Below are 25,901 nucleotides of genomic sequence, written 5' to 3' on the forward strand. Positions count from 1 at the left end.
ACAGTCCTACACTTCTATTTCTCTCCCCACAGGTCATGCCTAGAGGAGGGGGAAGCTGTATTAATAAGTGTGTTAAACTCCTACTGTAGGCAAAGTAGGTTACCAGGCCTAGCTACGAGGTAGGAACTTTTTTTTTAGTAGGAGTGTGACCAGTTAGGTTACCACAGCAGGGACTGACCTGGCAACAGCCTGGACTAAGAGCAGCAGCGGCTTTACCTAAGGAGCCGGTGGCCGTGTGGAGCGGGCAAGGGGCTCCCTGGATCACCCCTTACCAGGGCCTTGCGAGCTGTCTCGGGTCTGAGCCCCGCCGCGCTCCCAAGGCCGACGGAGTCGCACTGCCCGCGGGGCCCCCCGGATTGAAGCCGGGACAGCCGGAGCTGCGGAAGGCTGGCGCTGTAACAACGCTGACCGTAGGGGCGGGGGCGCCACCCAGGGTTACAAGGGCCATGGCCGCTCGGCTGAGCCGTGACTACCGTAGCCATGACGGGGGCCGCAGCCGGCAGCGTGCGTCCTGCCTGTCTCCGCGGGAGCCCCCATACCGCCCAACGCCCCGCCCAACCCGCTCCCCGCGGCGGCGCCGACGACTCAGCCGCCCCTCGGCCGGCTGCCGCTGCTCCTCCTTCCACGCCAACTTCTCCGCGCCCAGTCAGGCCGCGGTGCTCTCGCGAGATCGCTTCGACAAGATGGCGGCGCGGCCGAGCCGCTGAGCGGAGCGGCCGGAGGGGAGGGGAGGTAGGCAGGCTGTCGGCTACCCTGAGCCTGCTGTGTCCGGGCTGTTTCCCGTGGGGGATGCTGACGGGACGGGACTCGCCGCCGCGGCTCTGAGTGCCTCGTCCCCCCCGCAGCGGCTCCGGCGAGTCTCCCCGGCGGGGCCCCCCGGTCCCCGGGGCCGCCGCTGGCGATGACCGGAGAGAAGCTGCGCTCGCTGCGCAGGGACCACAAGCCCAGCAAGGAGGACGGGGACCTGCTGGAGCCTGGCGAGGAGGAGGCGGCGCCCGCACCCGGAGGCGTCTTCACGGGGGGCCGTGGGAGCAGCGGCAAGGGCGGCCGCGCGGGGGGCCACCGCATCTTCAGCAGCCACCACCACCGGCTGCAGCTGAAGGGGGCCCCGGCCCCCGCCACCCCGGGGGGAGTCAGCCCCGCCGCGGAGCCCGACAAGTGCCCGGGGCACTTCCCGGTTCACGAGTGCGTCTTCAAGGGGGACGTGAGGCGGCTCTCGGCACTGATCCGCACGCAGGGCATCGGCCAGAAGGACAGTCACGGTGAGTGTTGCCCCGACCCGCGCCTGCGGACAGCAGCCAGGGCCTCGCAGAGACCTCTCCTCACCCTCCGCTCCCAGGAGAGAGCCCACCGTCGCCGTCCCTGTGCTCCGCCCTCGAGCTGCCGGAAGGACAGGCGGGCTGACCGCTTTCTTTGGGAATTCCCCGCTAGCCCAGTGGGTGCACCCTCCCGAACCGACCCGTCTGTCATCTACAGCCAGGGCATCTCCCAGAAAGATGGCCATGAGCAGTGGGCCATAGGTTGCTTCCCAAGTTACTTTCAGGAACCCCCTCATCCAGACCCCAGACATTTGGTCAGAAGGACAGCCACGTTTCCCATTTCTTGGGGTTGCACCTTAGAAAAGCAATCATAGTGGGTTCTTCTTCTTTGAAGCTTCCCCAAACGGTGGTCCACAACTGGGAGCATAGTGCAGAATGATAACCACAGTGCCAGGGAGAGACATTTCCCTTCCATTTTCTTCCCTGCCCAACTACCAGTACTTTCTAGGAGGAAATTTTCCACAGTGATCTGCACCCAGGGCAAAGGTTTATATGATAAACCATGGTAAGGTCTTGGGAAGGTTCCCCACTATCCCATTCTCCATTGGATGAGGCTCTCAGCATTGATCTGCATCCATGGGATGCATCAGATGGATTAGTGGGGAGATATTTCCACCCCACTCTGCTTATAGAGAGACTCCCCTATTCCTTCCCATTTACCTATGTGATACATTATCTTGGCTTCCATTCCCCTCCCTGGGGGAAAAAACCTTTCCATATGTGAAACTACAGAATCAGTCAGAAAGATAATGACAGTGAGTTTCTTAATTTTCTTCCCCATATACTCAGGGGGGAGGGGGGGGAGAGTCTTTATTCAGACACCCTGTGACATTACATTACAGTCTGGACTGATGAACAGCTGTCCCCTCTCAGTTCTCTAACTTGCCTTTTACCCTGCTTTGCTGTGAGAGCTACCAGTCCTGGTCTGGTCACACTAAGGCTTTGTCTACACTGCACACATTTTAGCAACATGGCTGTGCCGCTACAGCTGTGTTGCTAAAAGGCATGCAGTGTAGCCACCGTTGGCAAGAGAGCTCTCCTGCAGACAGAAAACTTCCACCCCCAACAAGCGGTGGTAGTTTTGACAAACCACTTCAAAGCTTTTCGTTGGCAAAACTTTTCTCTTTCAGGGGGGTCGTTTTTTTCACACCCCGAACAATAAATGTCTTTATTATTCAGTTTCCAGTGTTGACAAAGCCACAGTCTCCCTCATTAAATTATACTGCAAGAGTGCTACAGCCAGTAACCCTTGCATCACACTGCAGAGCAACACCAGCAAATTCCCAGCCCCAGACTTTCCCCCAGAAGTGTACCTCTTGTACTGCCCAGCACTGTCCTGGATAATACAAGCTCATATAAAGTCCATCATTTTATTAATAGAAAACAATGTGCACAAATCCTGTTATCCCAAATGGAGCTTCCCAAACACTTCAGTCCAAACACACTTGTCTAGATAAAACAATAAAACGAGTTCATTAACTAGAGAAAGATAGATTTTAAGTGATTATAAGTAATGAAATATAAATGTCAGAATTGGTTAAAAGAAAATAAAAGTAAATCTCAACTAATGCCTAACTTAACAAGCTAGAGTGAAATCAAAGCAAAGATCTCTCTCACCACATGTTTTAGCATTCTTACTGGCTGAACCTTTCATTCAGGATCCCTCCCCAAGTCCAAAGCTGTTTCCTTTGTTCTTTAGGTATTTTGGATGCCATGGGTAGAGAGAGAGGAGAAATAATTTGGTTCATCTCCCCTCTCTAGCTCTTTCTCTTGTTTGAGAATCATCTCCTGCTGTGGTTCAGGAGACAGCCTATGTGGATTGGAACCCCCAGCTGTTCTTTTGTCAAGATGTAGATTTTCACCCACATCCTCTTTCCTGCCAAAGTATTGCCACTTAACCAGATGATAGTCCATTTGGTTTTGATGATACCTGGCTGAGGCATTGGATAGCCTTTTGTCTCTGGGGAACTGGTTTTGGGTGCTCCCCCCAGACTTGGAACGTGTTGACTAATAGCATACAGAGTATAACTGTAACTTTACATGCAATGTTGCCACACATACTTTACCTGGACAATAATAATCAGCAAGTTATGAGTTTTCAAATGATACCTCACAAGGCATACTTTGCACCAAATTTATTATAGTCCTGTAAAAGAGGTGAACATAGGAGTACAGCTACCGCATGCCCACTTTAAGGACTGGTGGGATTGGGACAGTTCAGAATTTGGAGGAGAATCCTGGGGATATTGCTTCCCTAGGTGGCCTTCCTCTCATCCAGAAGCACTGGATTAGCCAGAAGCCATGGGGTTGAGTAGAAGAATAATCATGGCCAGTTCTTCTTATTGAACCAATCTCCCTTCCCCTGTGGTGAGGCCCTCATCATCTTGCCTACCCCCTTTATAGTGAATTCCTTTCAAGCTTTCCTATTACGGTTTGTCAGGATAGATCCTTTGGGGCCAGATTCTTTCCTACTTCTAATCCAAGTGGATTCCCTGACACTATTCTTCTGCTATCTCTATTTGTGGTAGTCTTGTGTGGAACCTGGCAGTTAGCGATAGACTTGCTTACTATGATTTTTCTATCTCTTTGCAAAAGTAGGATTCATTCTCTCCCTCCTTCTGCCCCACAACAGCAGAGAGTGAAGCCTTTCATCCTGAAACTATTGATGTAAACACAGGTTAGTGAGCTGCATTGTAGTGTAAGGCTGGAAAAGCTTCCAATATGTAACATCTTTTCACATGCTCATAACTTGCCGACGATCTATGTTTGTGCAAATTCACCTCTGGACATTCATCAGTTTTGGCTGGGGAAAAACTTTAAAATAGTCAGAAGTGATTGAAAAATCACTTCCACGCATGCTCTAAGACTTGAGTGGAAGGATTTGAGCAGAGTTTTTTCCCAGCTGAAGGACACTCTGGATGAGTGATTGTAATGTAAACTCTTGCAAACAACAATCCTCCAAAAAGATTCTGTAAAGTTGTGGATAGGAAAAAATAGGATATGTGGGGGGAAATATGAGGATTTCTTTTTTAATGCAAGTGTAGGGCCTGTAACTTGTGATGTACACTTTTCAAATTCTTCATTTTGTTTTTAAATAAAAAATCTTTCCTTTGCTATGATACAGCTATCATAATGTAAACAAATGTACTACTGCCCTACTGATGTAGCCTAATAGAATACAGTTTCTAGATATACAAGAGCAATGGCAAAGACTTGCCTCCTTCCCTAATTCATAAGGTTTGGACTTTCAAAGCCTGATCAAGGTCCCTAAAATACCAGTATTATCTTAAACCTGAAGTTTTCCGATTAAACAAATAGAGGATAAATCTGGAAAAATGGCAGGGAAGAAAGGGAAGGGATCTGCCTGCACTTACAAGATCTGCACGTGCCTCTAGGGAGGGTGACTCTATATATACAAATTTTAATCTACAACTTTATTCAGCCTTACAGACTCTAAGTAACTTTCTTTCTGGTTCCTTGGATAGTTGTGTAAGATAGGTTTTACTATACCAAAAGAGCTTCATTTGTTGTCAGAAGCTTGTTGTCCACACTTGCTTTATGGCTTTTTGTATATGCATTGTGGCATCATGTTAAGGGAAAAGTTGGATTTTTGTGCTGAACTGTTCCATGAAAACCATTAATTTGGTTTTTAGACTTCATCATCTTCATAATAGTGAATCAAAAGTGTACAAACACTTGCAGCTAGAGCCTTTGAATCTCTGCTTGTACAGGTGCTGGATTTTGCATATGTGCTTATAAAAATGTTTTGTGCATGCAAACCCTGGAACCTAAAACATGTTAAAACATGCATGTGCACTAGTGCTAGCTTGGATGAGCCCCCAGTGAAAGTCTGATCCTAAATGTGCAAAAACTCAATATCTAGTGAACTTCAGTCTCTTAATTTGGTCTGTCATCAGTTGTTTTATGGTGACAGGTTGCAAACTAATTTGATTCTCTCTTTCCAAATTCTTGCACTAATACGCACAACAGCCACTTGATGTTTACATAATCATTTAAATAGCTGTTAGTACAAATGACTTCTTATGCATGTCGGACCCTTAATAGTTGCAAAACTATAATGATCCAGTGGTTTATTTTCCAAAGCTGGCAACATTAATTAGAACTTGTGGCATCGGATGCATGGTATACATGACAGTTTTTAGGACAAACTAAGGTGGTGGCTGCAAAAATAAAGTGTGGAATGAGAATGAATCTGATCATTGATAGTCTGTATTTTCCATAAGTAACTGCCCCTGAAGAAGAGCTCTGTAAGCTCAAAAGCTTGTTTGACTCACCAACAGAAGTTGGTCCAATAAAAGATATTACCTCACCCACCTTGTTTCTCTAATATCGTGGTATCAATACAGTTACAACAGTACTGCATACTATGATGTTGTCACATGTTTGGTATTTCATTCTCTTCCAAACATACCTCCTGCTTCTTCTAAATTGCATCAAGTCCAAGGATGTTGCATGAGGCTCCTCCTTCTTTATTTATATATACTACATTGTACTACTTTCATTTCCTCTTTTTGTATTACTCCAGTAATAGGCTGCTTAGTCTCTGTCCTTTCGTGTATGTGATATCAATCACTGTAAAAAGCAAGGTCTTACAGCCTTTTACAGTAACTTCCTATTTCATAAGTGACTTGCGTGGTGCTTCTGTTGTAGAATGGATTCTGTTATAAAATGGGTTCTCTTACAACACAGATTTTACAATAGTGTTGCATATGTTAGTGCTCTAATAGCATTAAATCAAAATTCCTTACAGTAAAGTATCATAAAAAGCTGGTTTTAGTCGTGTCATAATTTACGGTGTACAAAAAGTAAGAGTAAGAAAAGTTAATCTTACTACATGGCTGTTACAGATGGTTTCTGATTGCTACTAATTTTGCATTAGAATTTCTAAAAATGGGTAAAATTTTAGACTTTTAGTTGTCAACTGTAGTTGTAATTTAATTTAGTTGTAATTAGATTGTAGCAATCCTAACACTATTTTTAAAAAATCTATATTATAGCTTCCCTAGACATAATATTTGATGATACTCTTGAGAAGCCTTATTTTCAGTGCCATAATTAATAAGCCTAAGGTGACTGGCACATTTAATATGGAGTTCAATAAGACTGTTGTATGCTAGGATTGCCGACAAGCCAAAGTCAGGCCCTGTAGGTTTCTTAGATTAGGCTAAACTGGCTAGTGGAGGTGCTCTGCAAAAAGTTGTGCCATGGTTCGTTTTCAGTGATAATCTGTTACAAACTAGTCACTCGTAGTTCGTATTGAAATAGTTATTCTCCTTTTTTAGGGCGGACGGAATATTTGTTAGATGCCTTTCCGTTAAAACATTGTTGTAAGTGTGTATTGTCACTGGGTGCAAGTTTCTTTTCTTTACTTTCTTTAGTTCTTCTGTGGGTTGTTACTGCAATCAAGGATTTTTGTCATCTTTCCACTGTTCATGCTGAAATCAAACTGAATTCTTAGTTTCTTTCAGGTCATTGGTCACACCTTGTTCTGTTTCGATCAGGTCATAATTTACATGTATTCACTCTTTTTGATACAGAGCTGAAGTATTTTAGTTTCTGGGACTCAAAACTTGCTTCTTGCTTTTTTTTCATTCCCTAGTGGGAAACTTATCTCAGCTGTATCTGCTGAGTCTTAGGATCCATTGATTGCTGAGTTATCCTCTGCTTCTAATTTTGTTTTCAGATCCTTTAGGCTTAAGTTTACTTAAGAAATCCATATTTGGGGTAAGGGAGGGAGAAACAGGATCTCTTGGGTTAATTAAGCTCTTTGGGGCAGGGACAGTCACTTTTGTGTTTGTACAGTGTCGTGTAAAATAGGGCCAAACCTAGCTGTGGCCTTCAGGTGCTACCACAATATAAATGTTTTAATCATGTTGTTGGTTGACGTCTCCTTTCAACACTAGGTGAGGTCTTTCCAGGTCAGAATTGAGGCACACTGACTGGGAGGCATGGGAAAAGTTTGCCGTTTCCTGTACTGAACTTGTTTTGTGGTGAACAAAATAGAAGACTTCAGCTCTTAGGACTACCACCCAGAACCTTGCATGAACACTTACATTCAGGCAATAACAAGTGAATAATTTTACACACCTTCTTGCTGTTATGTAAAGCATTTTTGTAAGTAAAACCTTACAACATGCATGAGCTTTTGTTTTATTTTTGGTCTTCAGTGCTCTCTTGGCTGTTTCTACCATGTTTATAGCTTATTCAGGACCCCATCACTTAATTTTAATAAGTCAGTTTGTTTTTCATATCATTCCATTAGTCATATGATTGAACTTGCATTTGAAATGGCAAACGAGTATAAAAATTTCTTGCTATCTTTTCAAGCTGTCTCAACCTCAGTGCCCCTACTGGCGTAATCCGGTCCAGGGCCAGCCATGTCTTTTGATATTATATTCTTGAAATACTACTCTACTCCACAGCCTCTTCACTTGTGCCCTCTTCAAACCGATTCATCACCACAGCCCCTTTTGAGAGTGTCTTATCCTGTGATAATTGTGTAGAAGATGCTTCAGTATTTTTAACATTTAAAAAAGCACTTTTGTCTGATTTCATTCATTTACTAGTGCTGTGCGCATAATATAGTATTATGAATGCTTAATTCCAAACTAAAGCATTTTTCAAGTAAATATTCCTTGCACTTTTAAGCAGTATGTTCACATTCTTAAATAAGTTTAGGAAACTAACAATCTAACCTAATGGGCTTGATTTAAAAAATAAAAGACGGGAGGGTGAGTTAAGGCCCTCAAAATTTGGCCATATATCAACATACTTTTGAATGTTAAGGTGTTAGTACCATGGCTTTTAAAAACAAATTCTCAGCTGTTGTTCAGTGTGGAAGATTCCTGTGCCAACAGACTCCTATCCCATCTTCGAGCAACCCCTTTTCAATTTACAGTAGTAAAATAATGTCCTGTTTGTGCACTTCATCTAATGTTCTACATTGTTAGGCAGGTATCGATATAATTTTTTTACAATGTAACTTGCATTTCTTGCTTTTATACTACCTTTCCATTTGCTTTCACTCTTCTCATAATAGATCACAATGTTTCTTCATTACCTTCTGTGTCTTCCTATGTTGTGCTTTGAACTGTTTCCCCATTTTCCCCTTACTTCTCTCCTTCATGACTCTCCCCCTCTACCAAAGTTTTTCTAACGTATCCCATCAGCGTTCTCTGTCCCTCCATGCTCCTCTACTCACAGAAACATAGGCCAGGCAGCTAATGGAAAGAAGACTAAGGACCAATGTGAAAGAATGGTGGCCTTATTGTTCAAAGGCAATGCCCAGGTGAGAAGCAAAGATATTTTTCTGAACAAATTGCTGTCAAAGGTGAGGGTGCTGGGATTCCTATTAGAGTACTGTTCCTGGATTTTGCTTAAGGAACTTCAGCCTCTGTCTGATAAATTGGCTGCTGGGGAAAAAGGAGAACTTTCTCTTTTCTTACCCCAGACTTTCCTCACACTAGAACCTCCTGACTTTTGTAATGACCGTTGAGAATCTGTTACTTTATCACTCCTCTAGCTTCCTGGCTAATGTAATGTGTATATCTCATTTTTTCCTTGTTGTCCCTCATCTGTCCTATCAACCTGTTCTATTGTCTTATAGCTGGTCTGCAAGAGCTTTGGGGCAGGGACCCCACTTGTTATGTTCTTGTACAGTGCCTAGCACAATCCTGGTCCCTGACTGAGGCTCTACTCTACTCTTCCATGATCTTTTAATTTATTTTTTAAGTCCCTTTCCCTGCTGACTATGTCCAGTTACTGCATCTGTTGCTGAGAGCTTTCTCAGTCACGGATAGAATGAAATTGGTCAGAGTTCTGAATAGCACTTATGAAAAGTAGTAAGACTCTGGTTAGTTTTCATTTTGTTATAGCTTGGCAAAGTGCTGAGACCTACTGGCACTAAAATGTGTATAGCAATAAGAAAAATAGGGAAGTATTTTTTTCTTGGTCTCCCTTTCTAGTTCTTATGCACTAACAAAGGTGCGATATTTGGGTAGCAAACACTGTTGGAGGACATTAAATTTCAATGAAAAAAAGTGTTGACTTCGAATTAGTGGAAAACTTCTATTATTATTAAGTTTTATAAACTACTTAGAATCTACATTTGAGACCTGAACTATTGTTGCGTCCCTTTTTTAATAGGCATTTTGCTGGCACTCATTGGTGTAATCATCTTGATCATTCTGCAAAACTTTATAAATACCATTCAGCTATTTGAGATTCCAGGAGCCTGTTAGATCAACACAGTCTATTTAGAGTATTGGTTATACAGCTTCATAGGTGAGTATGATACTTGACAGGCCCCCCCTCCCCCCCCCCCCCCAAAAAAAAAAAGTTGGGAGGCACCTACCCAGAGGATACTACAATCCGAATTAGCTATAGTAGAGCTAGGGTAATGGAGTATGGGAGGTTAAGGGTGTGACGGGATCTCCGGGGTGCAGCCTGGGACTGTGAGAGCGCTGTGACCCCTTAACTCTCCAGCCTGGGTTGTCTCTCTCAACGCTTTGCTAGTGACAAGCACAAACCCATCCAGGTGCGGTTACTGTTCACTACAACTGCATGTGGAGCCCCACACCCAGATAGATTGAATGAATGCTCCCAGAGTCACTCATGAATCTCAGAGAGAGGCACCAGCCAAATTCTCCCAGCCTTGTACCCTAGGAATATACCGTCTTGCGCTGCTCAAGACCCTTTCTTGAGCAGATAGTATAATTCTACTGTCACTGAAATGTGTATAGCAATAGAATCATAGAATATCAGGGTTGGAAGGGACCCCAGAAGGTCATCTAGTCCAACCCCCTGCTCGAAGCAGGACCAATTCCCAGTTAAATCATCAGAAAAATAAGAAATAAGAAAATAAGAAAAATAGGGAAGTATTTTCTTTCTTGAGCAATGCAAGTTTATTAATTGGTTCACCACTTCATCAATGGAAAGTGGATATACACCAGCTTTTGAAAACCTGAGCAGATTTACCAAGCACTTCAGACAAACTCGCCATTAAAGATAAAGAGTTAATCAAGTTTATTGATTACAAAAGATAGATTTTAAGTGATAGGCAAAAAGTCAGAGTGGTTACCAAAATAAAATATAAGCACGTAGTCTAAACCAGCATCTCAAACTCAAATGACCGCATGAAGACTAGTGCATTGGCCCGAGGGCTGCATTACTGACACCCTCCCCTCACTGCCTCCGGCCCCGCCCCCACCCCTTCCCTGCCCCCACTCCAACCCCTTCCCCGAAGTTCCCACCTGAACTCCGCCTCTCCCTACCCCCAGGGAGGGGTGTGGGGTGCAGGAGGTGTGTGGGATGTGGGAGGGGGCTCAGGGCAGGGAGCTGGGGTCTGCCTTGGCCCCGCTCCGCTCTGCTCCGCTCCGGGAAGCAGCCGGAACCACGTCCCTGCTGCTCCGGGGAGGGGGGTGGGGGGGGTGGAAAGGGCTCCGTATGCCGCTCCTCCAGGTACCTCCCTCGAAGCTTCCATTGGCTGTGGTTCCCTGTTCCCGGCCAATGGGAGCTGCAGGGGGCAGTGCCTGGAAGCAATGCATGGAGCCCTCTGCGTGCCCCCGCCGCCCCACAGTCGGGGGGGGGGGGCAGGGGGGCAATCTTGGCCCGCGGGCTGCAGTTTGCCCACCCCAGCCCGGAGGTAGGTGGGGGGCGGGGAGCTTGGTGGGCTGCAGGAAATAGACCCGCAGGCCACATGTTTGAGACTCCTCGTCTAAACTCTCAACCCTATGAGACTGGGCAACATCTAGATTAAGCGGGTTTTTTTCACCCCACTGGATATTGCAGTTCATATTTCAGACCTGGGCTAGTCTCCTCTGTTGGAGTCTTTAGTCTTCTGAGAGTCCTTGTTGCTTGCAGCATAGGTCGGGGGAGGAAAAAAGGCCAAGCATGAGGCCCCTGTGTTCTGTTTTATACCCTTACTACATGTGCTTGGAGAACACAAATCCAGGCATGTCTGGTGGGCATTGCTGAGTCACCACTAGGCAAGGTTGAGTGATTCCCCTGGTGTGGCCTTGTGCAAGTGACTCATTGCATTGTAGCTCCCTTGGTGGATAATGGCTGTTGAACACCTGTCCAGTCATTGGTTATCCCCCTGGTTTTGTCTTTGGGGAGCTAGTATCTGGGCGCTTTGCAGACCCACAGCATATTGTAGTGAGAAACGTACAACACAATCTCATAACTTCATATGCATTAATGATGTACATATTTAGGTTTCAGAGTAACAGCTGTGTTAGTCTGTATTCGCAAAAAGAAAAGGAGTACTTGTGGCACCTTAGAGACTAACCAATTTATTTGAGCATAAGCTTTCGTGAGCTACAGCATGCATGGATGCATCCGATGAAGTGAGCTGTAGCTCACAAAAGCTTATGCTCAAATAAATTGGTTAGTCTCTAAGGTGCCACAAGTACTCCTTTTCTTTTTGTACATATTTAGATGGAACAGTGGGTTTCAGCAGATCGTAACTTTTCCCTTGATACCTTACAAGGCATGCTTTATATGCAATATCACAGTTATATACAAATGATGAATTTGGGGGTTACAGGGCATTCCCTTGGGGTGTAGAGTGTCTCAAAGGGTTATAAAGATCATTGCCTTTCTAGAAGGTAAACATTTCCAGTGCCTGCACTTAGAATCTACACTCTGCAACATAGTAGGGGAAATTTTGTATATATAATAATGTATATAGTGGCATATTTAGAGGCACTCAAGATAATGTATCTTCCTTACCCTGGTATTTTTCAATACTTAAGAAATCCCTGTCAAAGTGTAAATTTAGAACTGGGAATTTTTAATACTTAAAATTACAATTGTGTTTATTTTGTTGTTGGAACTGTCCAGAGGTCTAATTACAGTTCTCTCTTCCCTTTTTCTTTGGAAATGTTGTACTTGCTATTCCAGTTCTTTAGTAGCAGTTTATTCTTATGCTTTCTTGTAAAGTATCTAGTGACGAGTCTATTTTAAGCCTTTTAAGTAACCTGAAGGATTGACTGCCTTTAGCAATACTGTCTCCCCTGCCCTCCCCTCCCCTCATCCCAAAGTAGGAAGTTATGCGGATTTGAGACTTATCAAGTGTTGTTGATGGTCTTACTATGTTTGCTTGACCACAGAGACTTTTTTTGTTACATTTTAAAGGAGGTTTAATATATATAGTTTAAAAATAACAGATATTGCTCTAACCCAGTGGTCCCAAAACTTTTTACCTCGCCCCCCCCCCCCATTATCCTGTCGTGCCCCTCCCCCTACCGAGGCTCGGGGAGGGGAGGGGACGGGACGTGGTAAGAGGGCCAGGGCAGCTAAGACTCCAGGCACAGACGAGGAGTGGAGCTGGGTGGTGCTCCCTCCTCGCACACCCTGAGTGTTTCTCTGTGCCCCCATGGGGGTGCGCCCCATAGTTTGGGGACCTCTGCTCTAACCAGTTGCACTGCCTTTATACTGAAGGGTGGAGTATTACATTTCACTAGCTGTCTAATTCCATACTAGTAAAACTGGTTTAGTATTGCTTCATGTCTGGAGAAAAAAAAAATAAAACGTGCTCTCAGACTGTCTAAAGTTGCTCACAAGAGTGAGTACCAATCTCAGGACAGACTGAAGAAGCAGTGCACAAACCCCAAACTGACTGAGTTCTATATGTAGATTTCACCAATCAAGTGTGAACTCCTCAAGCGCTATAACAGGCTTAACATGGAGTTACAGAGAGTTCTTTTGGGTACTCTGGTCTATTTTTGCTATCCAAGCAAGCTTTCCTTTGTGATAGATGGTCCCTTACCCCAAAAATCACAACAATATTCAGGTTACTTACTGTTTATTACCCCAGGTCAATTGTACCTTAGATCCTATACCAAAGACAATGCTTGTAGCCAATCGTATCATAAATTAACTAAAGTTATTAACTAAGAAAAAAAAGTTATTTACAAGCTTAATGCAGTAAAAATACACAAATGATTTAGTCTAAGTTTCCAAAAGGGTAATAGAAGTTGCTGTAATATGCAAGCCCTATATGTCCTTTAGGGCTAACCCAGGCCAAACAGCTGGGGATCTCTGGCTTGTGCTTAGAAATCTTCTTCCCTCAGAGTTCAAGCACCATAGAGATAGAATTCCTTCTTGCCAGGGATTTTTATTCCCTTCCCCCAGAGTTCAAGTTGATGGGACTCGTTCACCTGCAGTCTCCTCTTCATGGGTATTTGGGGGAGTAATCAACAAAGCCTTTGTTCTTTAACGCTTCACAGTATCTCATTTGGTTTCAATGGGCCTTCTTCATGGGCAGGACCGAACACCTTTGTAGCAAGCCAGCATTCCGATATTAATTAATGCTCCTTTCCTGTTAGATGAATGACACAATTACAGTGCAAACACTTAATGTAACCTTATAACATGGAGTACCAAATTTTTAGATGCAACCTCCTACAAGCATTTCATAAAGTCTAAACACATTCTTATAAACTTAACGTCTGTTGTAATAGTACTAACACACAGGTGAACCAGACTGATTTCCAGCTATGCACTTGTCAGTGTTCAGGGAGGCCTAGGGGCTTTGGCATGATCTGGCACCTTGTTTGGTAGCATCACACATACTCTTTAAAATTTTATCAGAATAACTTTCTTATGTGTAGTTGTTGCCCTAGATCTGCTATTCTTGATAAGATTTGAGACTTTTCAACAAATAAGGTGGTTTGGGCTATAGTTCTCTTACTTTCCTAAAAATAGAATCAGACTTTTTTTTCCTGTTTGAATTGCTAGAAGCAAATTTCAAGGTGTAAATGATACAGAAAACTCTCTTCTTGAAACACTTTTGATGTTGATGTATATTAACACCTTACAGTTTTTGTATCAAAGGAATCATTCATTAAAAAAGAATAACCTTGTAACTTTTATATATTTATGGTATCATAGGTTACATTTTCACATTGTTAAAATTAAGTTACTTATGAGCCTTCCTTGAGACACGAGCCAACTCCTGAAGAAAGTCTCTCATGGATTCTCGTACTGTGAATCTAATGATTTCCATTTTTTTCCACTGCAGGAAACACTCCGTTACATCTTGCTGTGATGTTGGGACATAAAGGTTGGTAAAACTACTTTAAGTATCATATGTTCTCAGATTTCTCTCAAGATTTTAGGGAAGAGAAATGGTTCAAAAAGTTGAAGACTTAAAAAAACGATTTTAATTGAATGTGTTCAGTTACAAGTTGAGAAGGCTTTCAGGAAAAAAGAGGATACGTGAGAATAGAAAAAAAACTTGAGAGACTGGGGGTAAAGATGCCAAAACCACGGTTGTAGGAGGGAGCTGAGGGATGAATGGGAGCAGGTTGGAGGTCTTTGGAAACAGGAAAATGAGCTATAATAGGTGGGCATTCACTGGGCACTCTTCTGAGAGTCTAGTAAGAGAATAGGTGGAGAAGGCTTTCCTCTTCTTATAGAGCTATCCGAAAACAGTGAGACCTGGAGGGTCATAGAATTAGAAAGGTGAGAGGAAAAAAGGCATGACCAGAGGTGCTTTTCCATCTTCACCCTGAACTAAGACAGGAAGTAGTCCTCCTGGCAGGTGGGAAAAGGTGCTGCCGTTTCTTCTTGCATAGTTAAACCTCTACAGGGGAACAGGAAGAGGAAGGGCTGTTGAAACAGGTGGGCTGCTTCACGTGAGTTAGCTAAGCAACAGACGCCAGAGTGTTTTTCCCAGCTGGCTACTTGTATATCAGAAAGCAGGAGAGGGGAAACTCTTGTTTAAAAAAAAAAAAACCAACAAAACTAGGGGAAAAAAATCAAGGACCAGCTGAGATTAATGCTTTTGATCATTTTTAGGTAGGTTGGGTGTTGTTTAGTTTAGTTCTTTTAGTTGTTGTTGCTTTAAAATCCCATTATACATGTGTACTAATTGTTGATACCAATATCTGAAGATGTTGTATGTGACAGGTAGCCCCAAATTTCTTAGGGAAGCTTTTTATCAAAGTTTTCGCCATAAATAGCATACACTGTATACTAAGATAATCTCAGTGGGATAAATGGGTGTTAACCCAGCGTGTTTCTAGATAGTTATGTCCTCTACCATTATTTGAGTAAATATCAGTGCAGTTTGGCAATTTTAAAATTAAATCAATTTCTAAAGTCTGATCTGGTTATGTCTTTAAAGAAGATTTTTTTTGGTAGTTGAACACTTGGTTGCATTATTAATAATCAGTGCTCCATGAATGTTGACTCATCCTCACAAGACCCCTGTGTAGGTAGGTATTGTCACTGTTTTAAAGATTGTGACTTGCCCTGGGCCACATAGCAAATCATAGCATGAATTAAACTCAAGAATGCTTTGCTTATAGCCTTGTGGTCTGTCCATTAGATCATGATTTTTTAGGCTCTCGTATACCAGGTGACTGCATAACTTTAATCTTCTTTGTTTGGTGTTTGGTGTTTGTTTGTATAACACATCATAATTGCACCTGTTTGTGGTATTTAATCATTTAAGCACATGGAATGCTAATGGGAGAGAAGCCTCAAACATAGGTTTGAGTAAATAATGAAAGCAAAACTAAGGGTAGAAAGTAGAAGGAGGAGGCTGTATGAACTGTGTGACCATGCTATTGAAGTGTGAATGCTTTTAAAAATATTTTTTCAACTTCTGAAAACTAAGGGCAAAATTAGTTTCTCAATTTCATTTTTATATATGTGCCAGATGTGTCTAGTAGCTCTTCTCAATATATATACTGCCTGTAAATGACCCCAAAGTGTCTGTTGTAAATAATGAGAAATGGCAAACGTAACACAATTAGCCTTTGTCCATTTTAAAGTATATATTGCATGATAGCTATCATAGTTCCAACCAAAGTGAAACCAGACCCATTTTAAGAGCATTTCTGCTTCCCTTTTATTTGGACAGTAGGGGCATTGTAGTAGAACTGGAAAGAATTCCTTTTCAGGATGCTCCTTTTGGAGTATAAGACTAAGAATATGATTCAAATGACTTTAGCATTGAGCTGTCACTAAGACACCCTGGAAATTTTCCATTGAAACATTTATCATAGTTATTTTGGCAGGCTTTTGCTGGTGTACCAGTTAAACTGGAAGCTTATATGTAAGAGGTGGGTACCTGTGATTCTTATCTCCTAAGACTGCTTTTAAGGCAAGAGGATGTGTTCAACACATCAGCTAAGTGAACTCAGAGAAATCTCTATCATCCAGAAGTGACAGATGTCTTTAGAAGCATAACCATCAAGAACATGATAGTATGCCCATTGGGAATCTGGGTTTTAGATCAATAGACATTAGAGGCACAATGCAGTTAATCTTTCTATTTGTGTACAGTCTCTGCATCTTGAGTAAATGTAAAATGATGGTTTGAACAACATCAGTTTGAAGAAACTAGCTGTTTTGGTTTTAAATTAAATTGGGTATGCTCTCAATCATGAGATGTGATTTCAAATCTCTATAGCTAAACAGGATTTAGCCTGGTCAGTACTTGAATGGGACAAGGAAAACCTCAGGGGTCTAGAGAAAGTGGTCTGGGTAATTCAGTAGATTGCAAAGTTCTCTCTTAACCAATGCCCTTTTTATAGCTTTTGAGGAGAGAGAAAGCTATAGTCTTGACAATTCCTGGTCATCAAGGGTGACACTATTTTTGTGAAACTGGTGCATTGGAAACTAGGTCTGATTTGTGAACAAAATTAGCGATGGTCTGTTCCACCCATCGCTCCTACTTGCAGATGGGGAGAGGAGGTTGAACTGAAAGGAGTGATCTGTACCATTATGGCTGCCACCCTCACCATCTCCTGGTACGCTGGGATGCACTTTGACACCATTAGGTCTCCATCAGCCTAATTCTGAGATGATCCGATCAGATCTGGTCAGAGAGAGGAAGGGAGACTTAGATGACATTCACCTCCAGTGGCTCTGCCTGCATTCTGAACACCACCTGGAATATGAGACTTTGGTTCCCGCTGTCACCCCACACCCTCATGTCATTTTTCTTTCCCACCTTTTCTTTTCTATTCTATTTTGTGCCTTCTGTTTAATAAAAGTTTTAGCTGGCCAAGTCTGTCTGTCTCACAGCACTGCAGTGAGCCTGTGACTAGAGGGCAGTTAACAGCAATGATTTAAACAGCCAGCCTGACACTAGTACAAGTTTGCCAAGTCTCAGAGTAGCTGATAAGATCAGTGCTGTGCCCATGTTTCTCTAGCAGTGAGATTGCAAGTAAGAAACATTTACAAGTCAGTACCAGAGACAGAAGCTGCATTTTCTGTCCTTGCTGTTATTTTGTGTGTGTGTGTGTGTGTGTGCGCGAGAGAGAGAGAGAGAGAGGGGAGGGGGGGAAATCTGGATCAGACTTTAACAGCAACAGTTCCAGCCCATCTCAACTGCTTTTCTCCGGAAAGGACAATTAATTATTACCATCTAAAAGACTGTCACAAGGTTTTTTCCCTATAAAAATCTGACAGCTGAAGGGAAGAGGAATACGGGTTATTTTTAATGACCCCTTACAGAATAGTTAAAGGAAACTATAGTGTTTGCTCTAAATAAATATTACCTCTTGTTCTGTTACAGAATGTGCACACTTACTTTTGGCCCACAATGCTCCAGTAAAGGTGAAAAATGCTCAGGGATGGAGTCCTCTTGCAGAAGCCATCAGCTATGGAGACAGACAAATGAGTAAGAAACCTTAGCTGATTACTTGGTTGATGTAAACAAAGGTCTTACTTAGCCTAGGAAATGAAGTCTGTTTAGCTGTCATGAAGAGTATTACTTGGCACCTCCTGTCGACAAAGACAGTGTTAATTGGTTGTTAAGGCTCCCTCTAAGGTTGACTGCAACTAGTTAACGTTTATTTAAAATGCTACTGCCTTTGTCTACCCTGGACACTGTGGTGTTTTAAAATGCATTTTCTGTCCTTTCTGTTCGATTATTAAAAGCCCTGTTAGTTAATATCTCTGCTAAACAGTTTTTCTAGTCCCAATAGCACCAGAATGGTAGTAAGATAAACTGTATTGAAATGTTTCAGAGTAACAGCCGTGTTAGTCTGTATTCGTAAAAAGAAAAAAGAAAAGGAGTACTTGTGGCACCTTAGAGACTAACCAGTTTATTTGAGCATGAGCTTTCGTGAGCTACAGCTCACTTCATCGGATGCATAGCATATCGTGGAAACTGCAGAAGACATTATATACTGTTTAAGACCTTGTTTTTCAGTGAATGTGAAAACCACAAACTGACCTTTTCTAAATAAGAGTGAAATCATAAACCAAGGTAGCAATGTGATTCACTCACATTCTGCTATTCCTTCACTGTGGACCATTGGGACATTTTAATGCCTCTTAAAAGTTAATAATCAACCAGCTATGTGTTAAATACATCAAATGCAGTTTCTAGTTGTGATTAATGGGGGGGAATGTGTGTGCAGATAACATGTAACCACTGGCAGTGGGATACTACTTTTGTCATTGGTTCTCTGCTGGGGGGGGAGATGGACGGACTAAGGGTTTGTCTACGCTGGCAACGTTAAAGTGCTGTTTAATCGCGGCACAGTGCTGGGAGAGAGACAAATGAGTAAGAAACCTTAGCTGATTACTTGGTTGATGTAGCGCTCTCAAAAAACCACCTCCATGAGGGGCCTAGCTACCAGCGCTGGTGCACTGTCTACACTGGTGCTTTATAGTGCTGAAATTTGCTGCGCTCCCGGGGTGTTTTTTCACAACCCAAAGGGAGAAAGTTGCAGCGCTGTAAAGTGCCAGTGTAGACAAGCTCTAAGTCACAAACTGTGTTGAGTGAGTTACTTGTCCATTCTGCTCTCAAGTGAAGCAGTAAGGGTCAAAATTAGCCCATTGCCAACTGTTAGTAGATAGCAGTTAAGTACTGCACTATTTGCTTTTTTTGCTGCTTCTCATAGCACACAACTTAAGGCTTGGCTACACTTCCATTTTATAGTGCTCTAACTTGCTGGCTCAGGGGGGTGAAAAATCACCCCCCTGAACGCAGCAAGTCAGAGCGCTTTAAAGTGCTAGTGTAAATAGGCTCTGAATGCTGGGAACTAATCCCCTTGTGGAGGTGGATTACCAGGAGCGCTGGGAGAACTGTCTCCCAGCGCTCACACGCGACCACACTCGCACTTCAAACACGGGAGCGCTCCCGTGACAGTGCTTTGAAGTTTCCAGCGTAACCATGCCCTTAATGTTTTCCTGCTCGTTTGTAAATACTACCAGCATTTTAAACACAAGGCATTCCTCTGTGCTGAGGGATTCTCCCCACAGAAGTAAATGTTAATGTCTTCCACTGACACATGTCCAGTAGCGTGCCAGCAAAAATGGGATGCAGCTAGAAATGTCACCATGAATTTACAGATACCGATTTCGTTGCAAAGCAGTATTACTGAGGCTTTCTTGCTGCTGTGATTCAAATAATATATATTATATATGACATATTTAAAATGTCTGATGAAACAGACACTTACTTACAATTTTCAGTATTTGAAAAGCTCTGGAAGATGAGTCCCTGCCCTGAGGGGTTCACAATCTGAGCAAAATATTTGATTTACGGTACACTTCTGTTTAGTTACAGCACTCCTAAGGAAGCTGAAGCAGCAGTCCAGGGAAAGTGTTGAAGAAAAGCGACCTCGATTATTAAAAGCCCTCAAAGAGGTAAGCTTAAGGAAACTATTGATAAATGACAATTATTCTTTTATGATGATGACACTGAGCTACACTATCATGTCCCTGCCACTCTGCAGCAGAGCCCATTTCAGACCATGTAACCCGGTGAGGAAGTATGTTTTCTTTGCCTTGAAAGAGATCATGGTCACCACATGGTGGTACAGATAATCTCTTAGTAGGGACCTATGGAGGCAGTACATTTCTAGAGCCCTCCCCACTGTTCCCTCCACCAGCTCTGTGAGCGTCCCTCCCCCGACCCCCAGGGTGTATGCCCAGGCGGTGGCAGCCCCCCCACCCCCTGCCTGCCGCCTCGTCATCTCGCCCACCCACCGCCTCGGCTACCATCAAAAGTGGCCGGGGCCCCTTTCCCACCATGACCAGGAAGCATGGCGTCCGTTGCCTCCTGGTGCCCGCCTCACGCCACTTGGAGACATACGTGCAGGCGTTGGCGAGGGTGGTAGGACCCACGCCTATTGTGGTGGCCTCCAAAATGTAGGGGAAGGTCGTCTTTTTCTTAGCATCGGAGGCTGCCGCCCAGGAGGCGGTGGAAAAGGGCCTGGCGGTGGGGGGGGGGGGGGGGGGTGTTTGTTCCCCTGGAGCCGCTAGAGGACCTGGGCGTCCGCCTAGTCCTGACCTCCGTCCCTCCTTTTCTACCCAATGCTGCCCTGTTACCCGCTCTCTCCACCCTGGGGAAACCTGTTTCTGTCATCAGCCCTCTCCCGTTGGGCTGCAAGGACCCCACCCTCCGTCACGTCCTCTCGTTCCGCCGGCAAGTGCAGCTTCTACCGCCGCCGGCAGCGCGTGACAGAGGCGCGCTCGAGGGGTCTTTCCTAGTCCCCTACCAGGGAGCCCGCTATCGGGTCTTTTACTCCACAGGAGAGGCCCGGTGCTACCTCTGCCGATCAGCGGGGCATGTCCGAAGAGACTGCCCTTTGACCCAGCAGGGAGGGGCACCCGAGACCCGGCAGGACATCGCTCTGTCGTTGCCAACGCCCCTGCCCGCCCGGCACCTGAAATCACCTCTCCTCCTGCTCGATCCACTGCTGCTTCTGCCCGGGCCCAAGAGACACCTCCCCTACAACGCCCAGATGAGCGAGGAAGCCCCACCCTTGCTGTTAACAATCTGGCAGAGCCTATGGAGGAGGGTGCAGCAAAGATATTACCGGGCATAGGAGAGGGCCCGCCCCAAGGAGAACCGCCCCCCGCATGCTGCCTCACCGTACCCCCCTGAACCATACCCCCCCGAACCCCTGAACCATCGCCTCTGCCCCCCGAAACAACCCCTGCTAACCAGCCCCCAGACGATGCTATGGAGGGCTGGATCCTAGTCCAGGGGAAGCGAGGCAAGCGGAAGGCTCGAGCTCAGCCGCACCCATCCGATGCGGATTTCCGAGGCCCCCTGGAAGACCAGGAAGGGAGGCACTGATACTGAGCCTTCCGCTATGCCCACGAGTGAGATCCATCCGCCGGTGTTGGGAGGGGAAGACAAAATAGCATTGGAAGGTAGGATCTCCCCTCCACGGGAGACCCTCCCTCCGAGACCCCTGAGGAAGCCCCTTCTGCCCGAATATCACCCGAACCCCCCACGAACCCCGAAGCGAACGTCGAAACGGGCGCCAGAGGGGAGACCCCCGGGGTGGTGGAAGGCGACCTCTCCTCCATGTATGAGGAGATCGAGGCCCTAGGTTTGACCCTGGTCACCCAGGGAGAGGATGACCTATTGCCGGCTGGCCTCAATCTGGGCAACCTCACCCAGTCCCCTTTCCCCGTGCTCCCTCTGCCTAACCGTCTTCCCGGGCGGGCACCCTACAGAAGGTGGTCCACCACCTGATGCCGTGGCTGCCAAATCCACCACAGAGCCTGCGCCTAGCATCACTGGGAGCCCCCTTCCCCCTCCCCCCACTTAACCCTCGAATCTGCTCGGGAGGTGCCACCTTTCAGCTGCTTGCCTCCCGAAGCCCAGAGCCTCGCCTCTGCCCCCGCCCCCACCCCTGTCCCTGCCCAATCCACCTCCTCCTGCAATGCTGTTGCCGCCCCGGGGTTATTTCTTTCCCGTTTTTTGCAGATTCCCCCCAAGGAGCAGCCTTTGCATTTTCCTGCCATGACCCATTAGGAGCTGCAATCTTCCCTCCGCCATCCCCTTCTACCCCAAGGCTTGAGATGGACCTAATAACTTTAGCCTGTCAGACGCCCCGTCGGTTGTCCACACCCTGCCTGCCCGCCTCAGCGGACCACAAGGCTGTACCAAGAGCCCCACCAGGGAATAACCGGGAAATCGCAACCCCACCCCCTCATGAGCTACGAAAAGCGTTGTGGGAGTTTTTAGAAGACATCCGTGGCTCCCGCAACAGGGTACAGCTAGCTCTCCAGCTATGGGGGGACTTTGATCAAATCCTCCAGGCCACAAGGGGCCTTATAAAGGAGGGTAGAGGGAAAGGAAGGCACGGTGCCGCAGCCTACGAGCGGGCCTGCAGCTTCCGTGATGATTTACTCACTTATAGGATGGGTCACGGATTGTTGCGCGACCCGCCGGGGGCCGCAAACACCCCCGCCAACAAGGAACCCCCAGCCCTCCGCATGACGCCTCTCATTATCGCAACTTTGAACACTAGGGGCTGTAGGATGGCTCTCTGCAGGTTCCAGGTGCTCTCCTACCTTCGGGAGGGGGGTACTCTGTGGTTTTCCTGCAGGAGACCCATACGGATCCAACCGCCGAGGACAGCTGGCGGCTGGAGTGGGGGGAACGGGGTCTACTTTAGCCACTTCGCGATTTAACAAGCTGGAGTTGCGACCGTGTTCTCCCCCAACCTACGGCCCGAGGTGCTAGGGGTCACTGAGGCCGTGCCGGGCCACCTGCTGCATCTCTGAGTCCGTATGGAGGGGCTCGTGGTCAACCTCGTTAACATCTATGCCCCGACAATGAGCCCGAAGCGGCCGCAATTCTATCAGCGGGTGTCCGACTTCCTTGGCACCCTAGATTCTCATGAGTGCCTAGTCCCGGGAGGGGACTTTAACACCACCCTCGAGGAGCAGGACTGCTCAGGGGCCGTGCTGAACATTCTCCAAGAAATAGTCGAACATCACTCCCTAGTGGACGTCTGGCGTGACCACCACCCAGATGACACTTCCACGTTCACCTTTGTCCAGGTGGAGGCCCATCGGTCACACCACTCTCGGTTGGATCGTTTTTATTTATCCCGTTTCCATCTTTCACGAGCCCACTCCTCCAACATTCGGCCGGCCCCTTTTTCCAACCACCATCTAGCCACCATAACAGCCTCCCTCCTTGCAGAGAGGCCGGGACCGGCCTATTAGCACTTTAACAACAGCCTGTTGGAGGATGAGGGCTTCGTGACGTCCTTCCGGGAGTTCTGGCTGGCCTGGTGAGAGCAGCGGCGTGCCTTTCCCTCAGCGTGGCGATGGTGGGATCTAGGGAAGGTGCGCGCCAAGCTCTTCTGCCGTGACTACACCCGGGGCACCAGCCGATGGAGAAATGCAGCGATAGAGCAGTTGGAACGGGAGGTCTTAGAGATGGAGAGGCGTCTGGCCGCCGCCCTGAGGACCTGTTCCTCTGCAGAGCGTGCCGGGAGAAGCGGGAGGAGCTCCGGGCCCTCGAGGACCATTGGGCCTGAGGTGCCTTTGTTTGATCCCGCATCCACCTGCTTCGGGAGATGGATAGCGGCTCCCGTTTCTTCTACGCCCTGGAGAAAACGAGGGGGGCCAAGAAACACGTCACCTGCCTTCTAGCAGAAGATGGCACCCCCCTCACGGATCCGGTGGAGATGTGTGGGAGGGCCCGTGACTTCTACACAAGCCTTTTCTCCCCGGATCCGACCGATCCTGGCGCTTGCAGGGTGCTCTGGGAGGAACTTCCCACGGTCAGCGTGGGCGTCTGAGACAGATTAGAGCTGCCTCTCACCCTGGCCGAGTTCTCGGAAGCCCTCCGTCGCATGCCTACCAATAAATCTCCAGGCATGGACGGGCTGACGGAGTTCTACCGCGCGTTCTGGGACATCCTTGGCCCAGACCTAGCCACTGTCTGGGCCGAGTCTTTGCAGGGCGGGGTCCTCCCTCTTTCATGCAGGCGAGCGGTGCTCGCCTTGTTGCCGAAGAAGGGGGACCTCCGCAATTTATGAAACTGGTGTCCCGTCTCGCTCCTAAGCATGGACTACAAAATCGTCGCAAAAGCAATCTCGCTGCGGCTAGGGTCCGTGATGGTGGACGTGATCCACCCAGACCAGACCTACACTGCCCTGGGCTGCAGCATTTTTGACAACCTATTTCTAGTCCGAGACCTTTTGGAACTCGGGCGTAGAGACGGTCTGTCGTTCGCCCTCCTGTCTCTTGATCAGGAGAAGGCGTTCGATAGAGTGGACCATGGGTACCTCGTGGGCACTCTGCAGGCGTTTGGATTCGGACCTCAGTTTGTGAGTTTTCTCCGGGTGCTGTATGCTTCCGTGGAGCGTCTGGTTAGGCTCAACTGGACACTGACCGAACCGGTCAGCTTCGGGCGAGGAGTACGGCAGGGGTGCCCCCTCTCGGGCCAGCTGTACGCTCTGGCGATCGAGCCCTTCCTCTGTCTCCTCCGAAGGAGGTTGACAGGGTTGGTGCTGCGGGAGCCGAAGCTGTGGCTGGTCCTGTCGGCGTACGCCGATGACGTGGTCCAGGACCCGGGCGACTTGGCGCGGGTGGAGGCTTGCCAGGCCATCTATTCGGCAGCCTCCTCCGTCCGAGTCAGCTGGGTCAAGAGCTCTGGCTTGGCGGTGGGGGACTGGCGGCAGGTGAGCTCCCTCCCGCCCGCGCTTCAGACCATCTGGTGGAGTGCGGGTCCACTGCTCTACCTAGGCATTTACCTTTCTGCCACGCACCCTTCTCCGCTGGAGAACTGGCAAAATTTAGAAGGCGGGGTGATAGAGCAGCTCCGGAAATGGACGAGGCTACTCCGATGTCTCTCCCTCTGAGGGAGAGCACTGGTGCTTAACCAACTAGTCCTGTCCACGCTCTGGTCCCGGCCCCGGGTTTCCTGACCAACCTCCGGACATCGATTCTAGAGTTCTTTTGGTCAGGAATGCACTGGGCCCCTATTGGGGTTCTTCATCTACCCCTAAAGGAAGGAGGGCAGGGCCTGAAGTTTCTGCACACTCAGGTCTGTGTCTTCCGCCTCCAGGCTCTGCAGAGGCTCCTTTATAGTGCAGGTAGTTCGACGTGGAGCATACTAGCGCACGCCTTCCTGCGCCGCTTCCAAGGGCTCCGATTCGACTGGCAGCTCTTTTATCTCTGTCCGAGAGGTTTTCCGCGAGACCTCTCCAGGCTGCCGGTCTTCTACCAGGACCTCCTCCGGACCTGGAAACTGTTTTCAACGACCAGGTCCGTGGCGGCCACCGTGGGAGCAGATCTCCTCGCGGAGCCCCTGCTACACAACACCCAGCTTCGTCTGCAGGTGGCGGAGTCCCGCTCGATGCGCCAGAGTTTGGACCTGGCAGAAGTCACGAGAGTTGGAGACCTCCTGGACTACGACCGGGGAGACTGGCTGGATCCCTTGATGCTCGCTCGGCGCATGGGGCTCTCCAGACCTCATACCCCCGGCGCGTACTTCAGGAGGTGAAGGCCGCCTTGACGCCCGCTGCTCGGGCTTATCTCAATCGAGCCCTGTGCGAGGGCACACCCCGCCCACCCTCTACCCCAGGCCCGCCGGACCTTTCAGTTGGGCCCCTACCCCGTAGATCCCAACAAACCCCTCACCCTTTCACCTGCGAGCCGGCTGCATGAACTGCAGCTGGTCAGCTTCCAAATTGCGCCACGGAAACATCTATACACACTCAGGCTTCACACCCTTCATGCCCACACCCTGGTGTCCCACCCCGATACAAAGTGGTGGGACCTCCTGCCACCTTTGGAGGGTGAGCAGCCCCGGTGGGCCAGCCTGTATTC

General features: G+C 47.1%; 1 protein-coding gene across 1 annotated transcript in view; it reads left to right on the top strand.

The window, feature by feature from the left end:
- The first annotated feature begins 650 nt into the window (after window positions 1-650).
- The window catches only part of ANKRD13C (ankyrin repeat domain 13C), a 53,556-nt gene continuing 28,305 nt past the window's right edge, over window positions 651-25,901 (top strand). Inside the window, exons 1-4 of the mRNA XM_074961540.1 lie at window positions 651-1,262; window positions 14,365-14,406; window positions 17,875-17,979; window positions 19,873-19,958. Of these exons, the coding sequence (XP_074817641.1) occupies window positions 902-1,262; window positions 14,365-14,406; window positions 17,875-17,979; window positions 19,873-19,958 (594 nt within the window). The 5' untranslated portion in view covers window positions 651-901. The remainder of the gene's footprint in view (window positions 1,263-14,364; window positions 14,407-17,874; window positions 17,980-19,872; window positions 19,959-25,901) is intronic.

Source organism: Natator depressus, chromosome 8 (genome assembly GCF_965152275.1).
Source record: "Natator depressus isolate rNatDep1 chromosome 8, rNatDep2.hap1, whole genome shotgun sequence".
Lineage (NCBI taxonomy): Eukaryota > Metazoa > Chordata > Testudines > Cheloniidae > Natator > Natator depressus.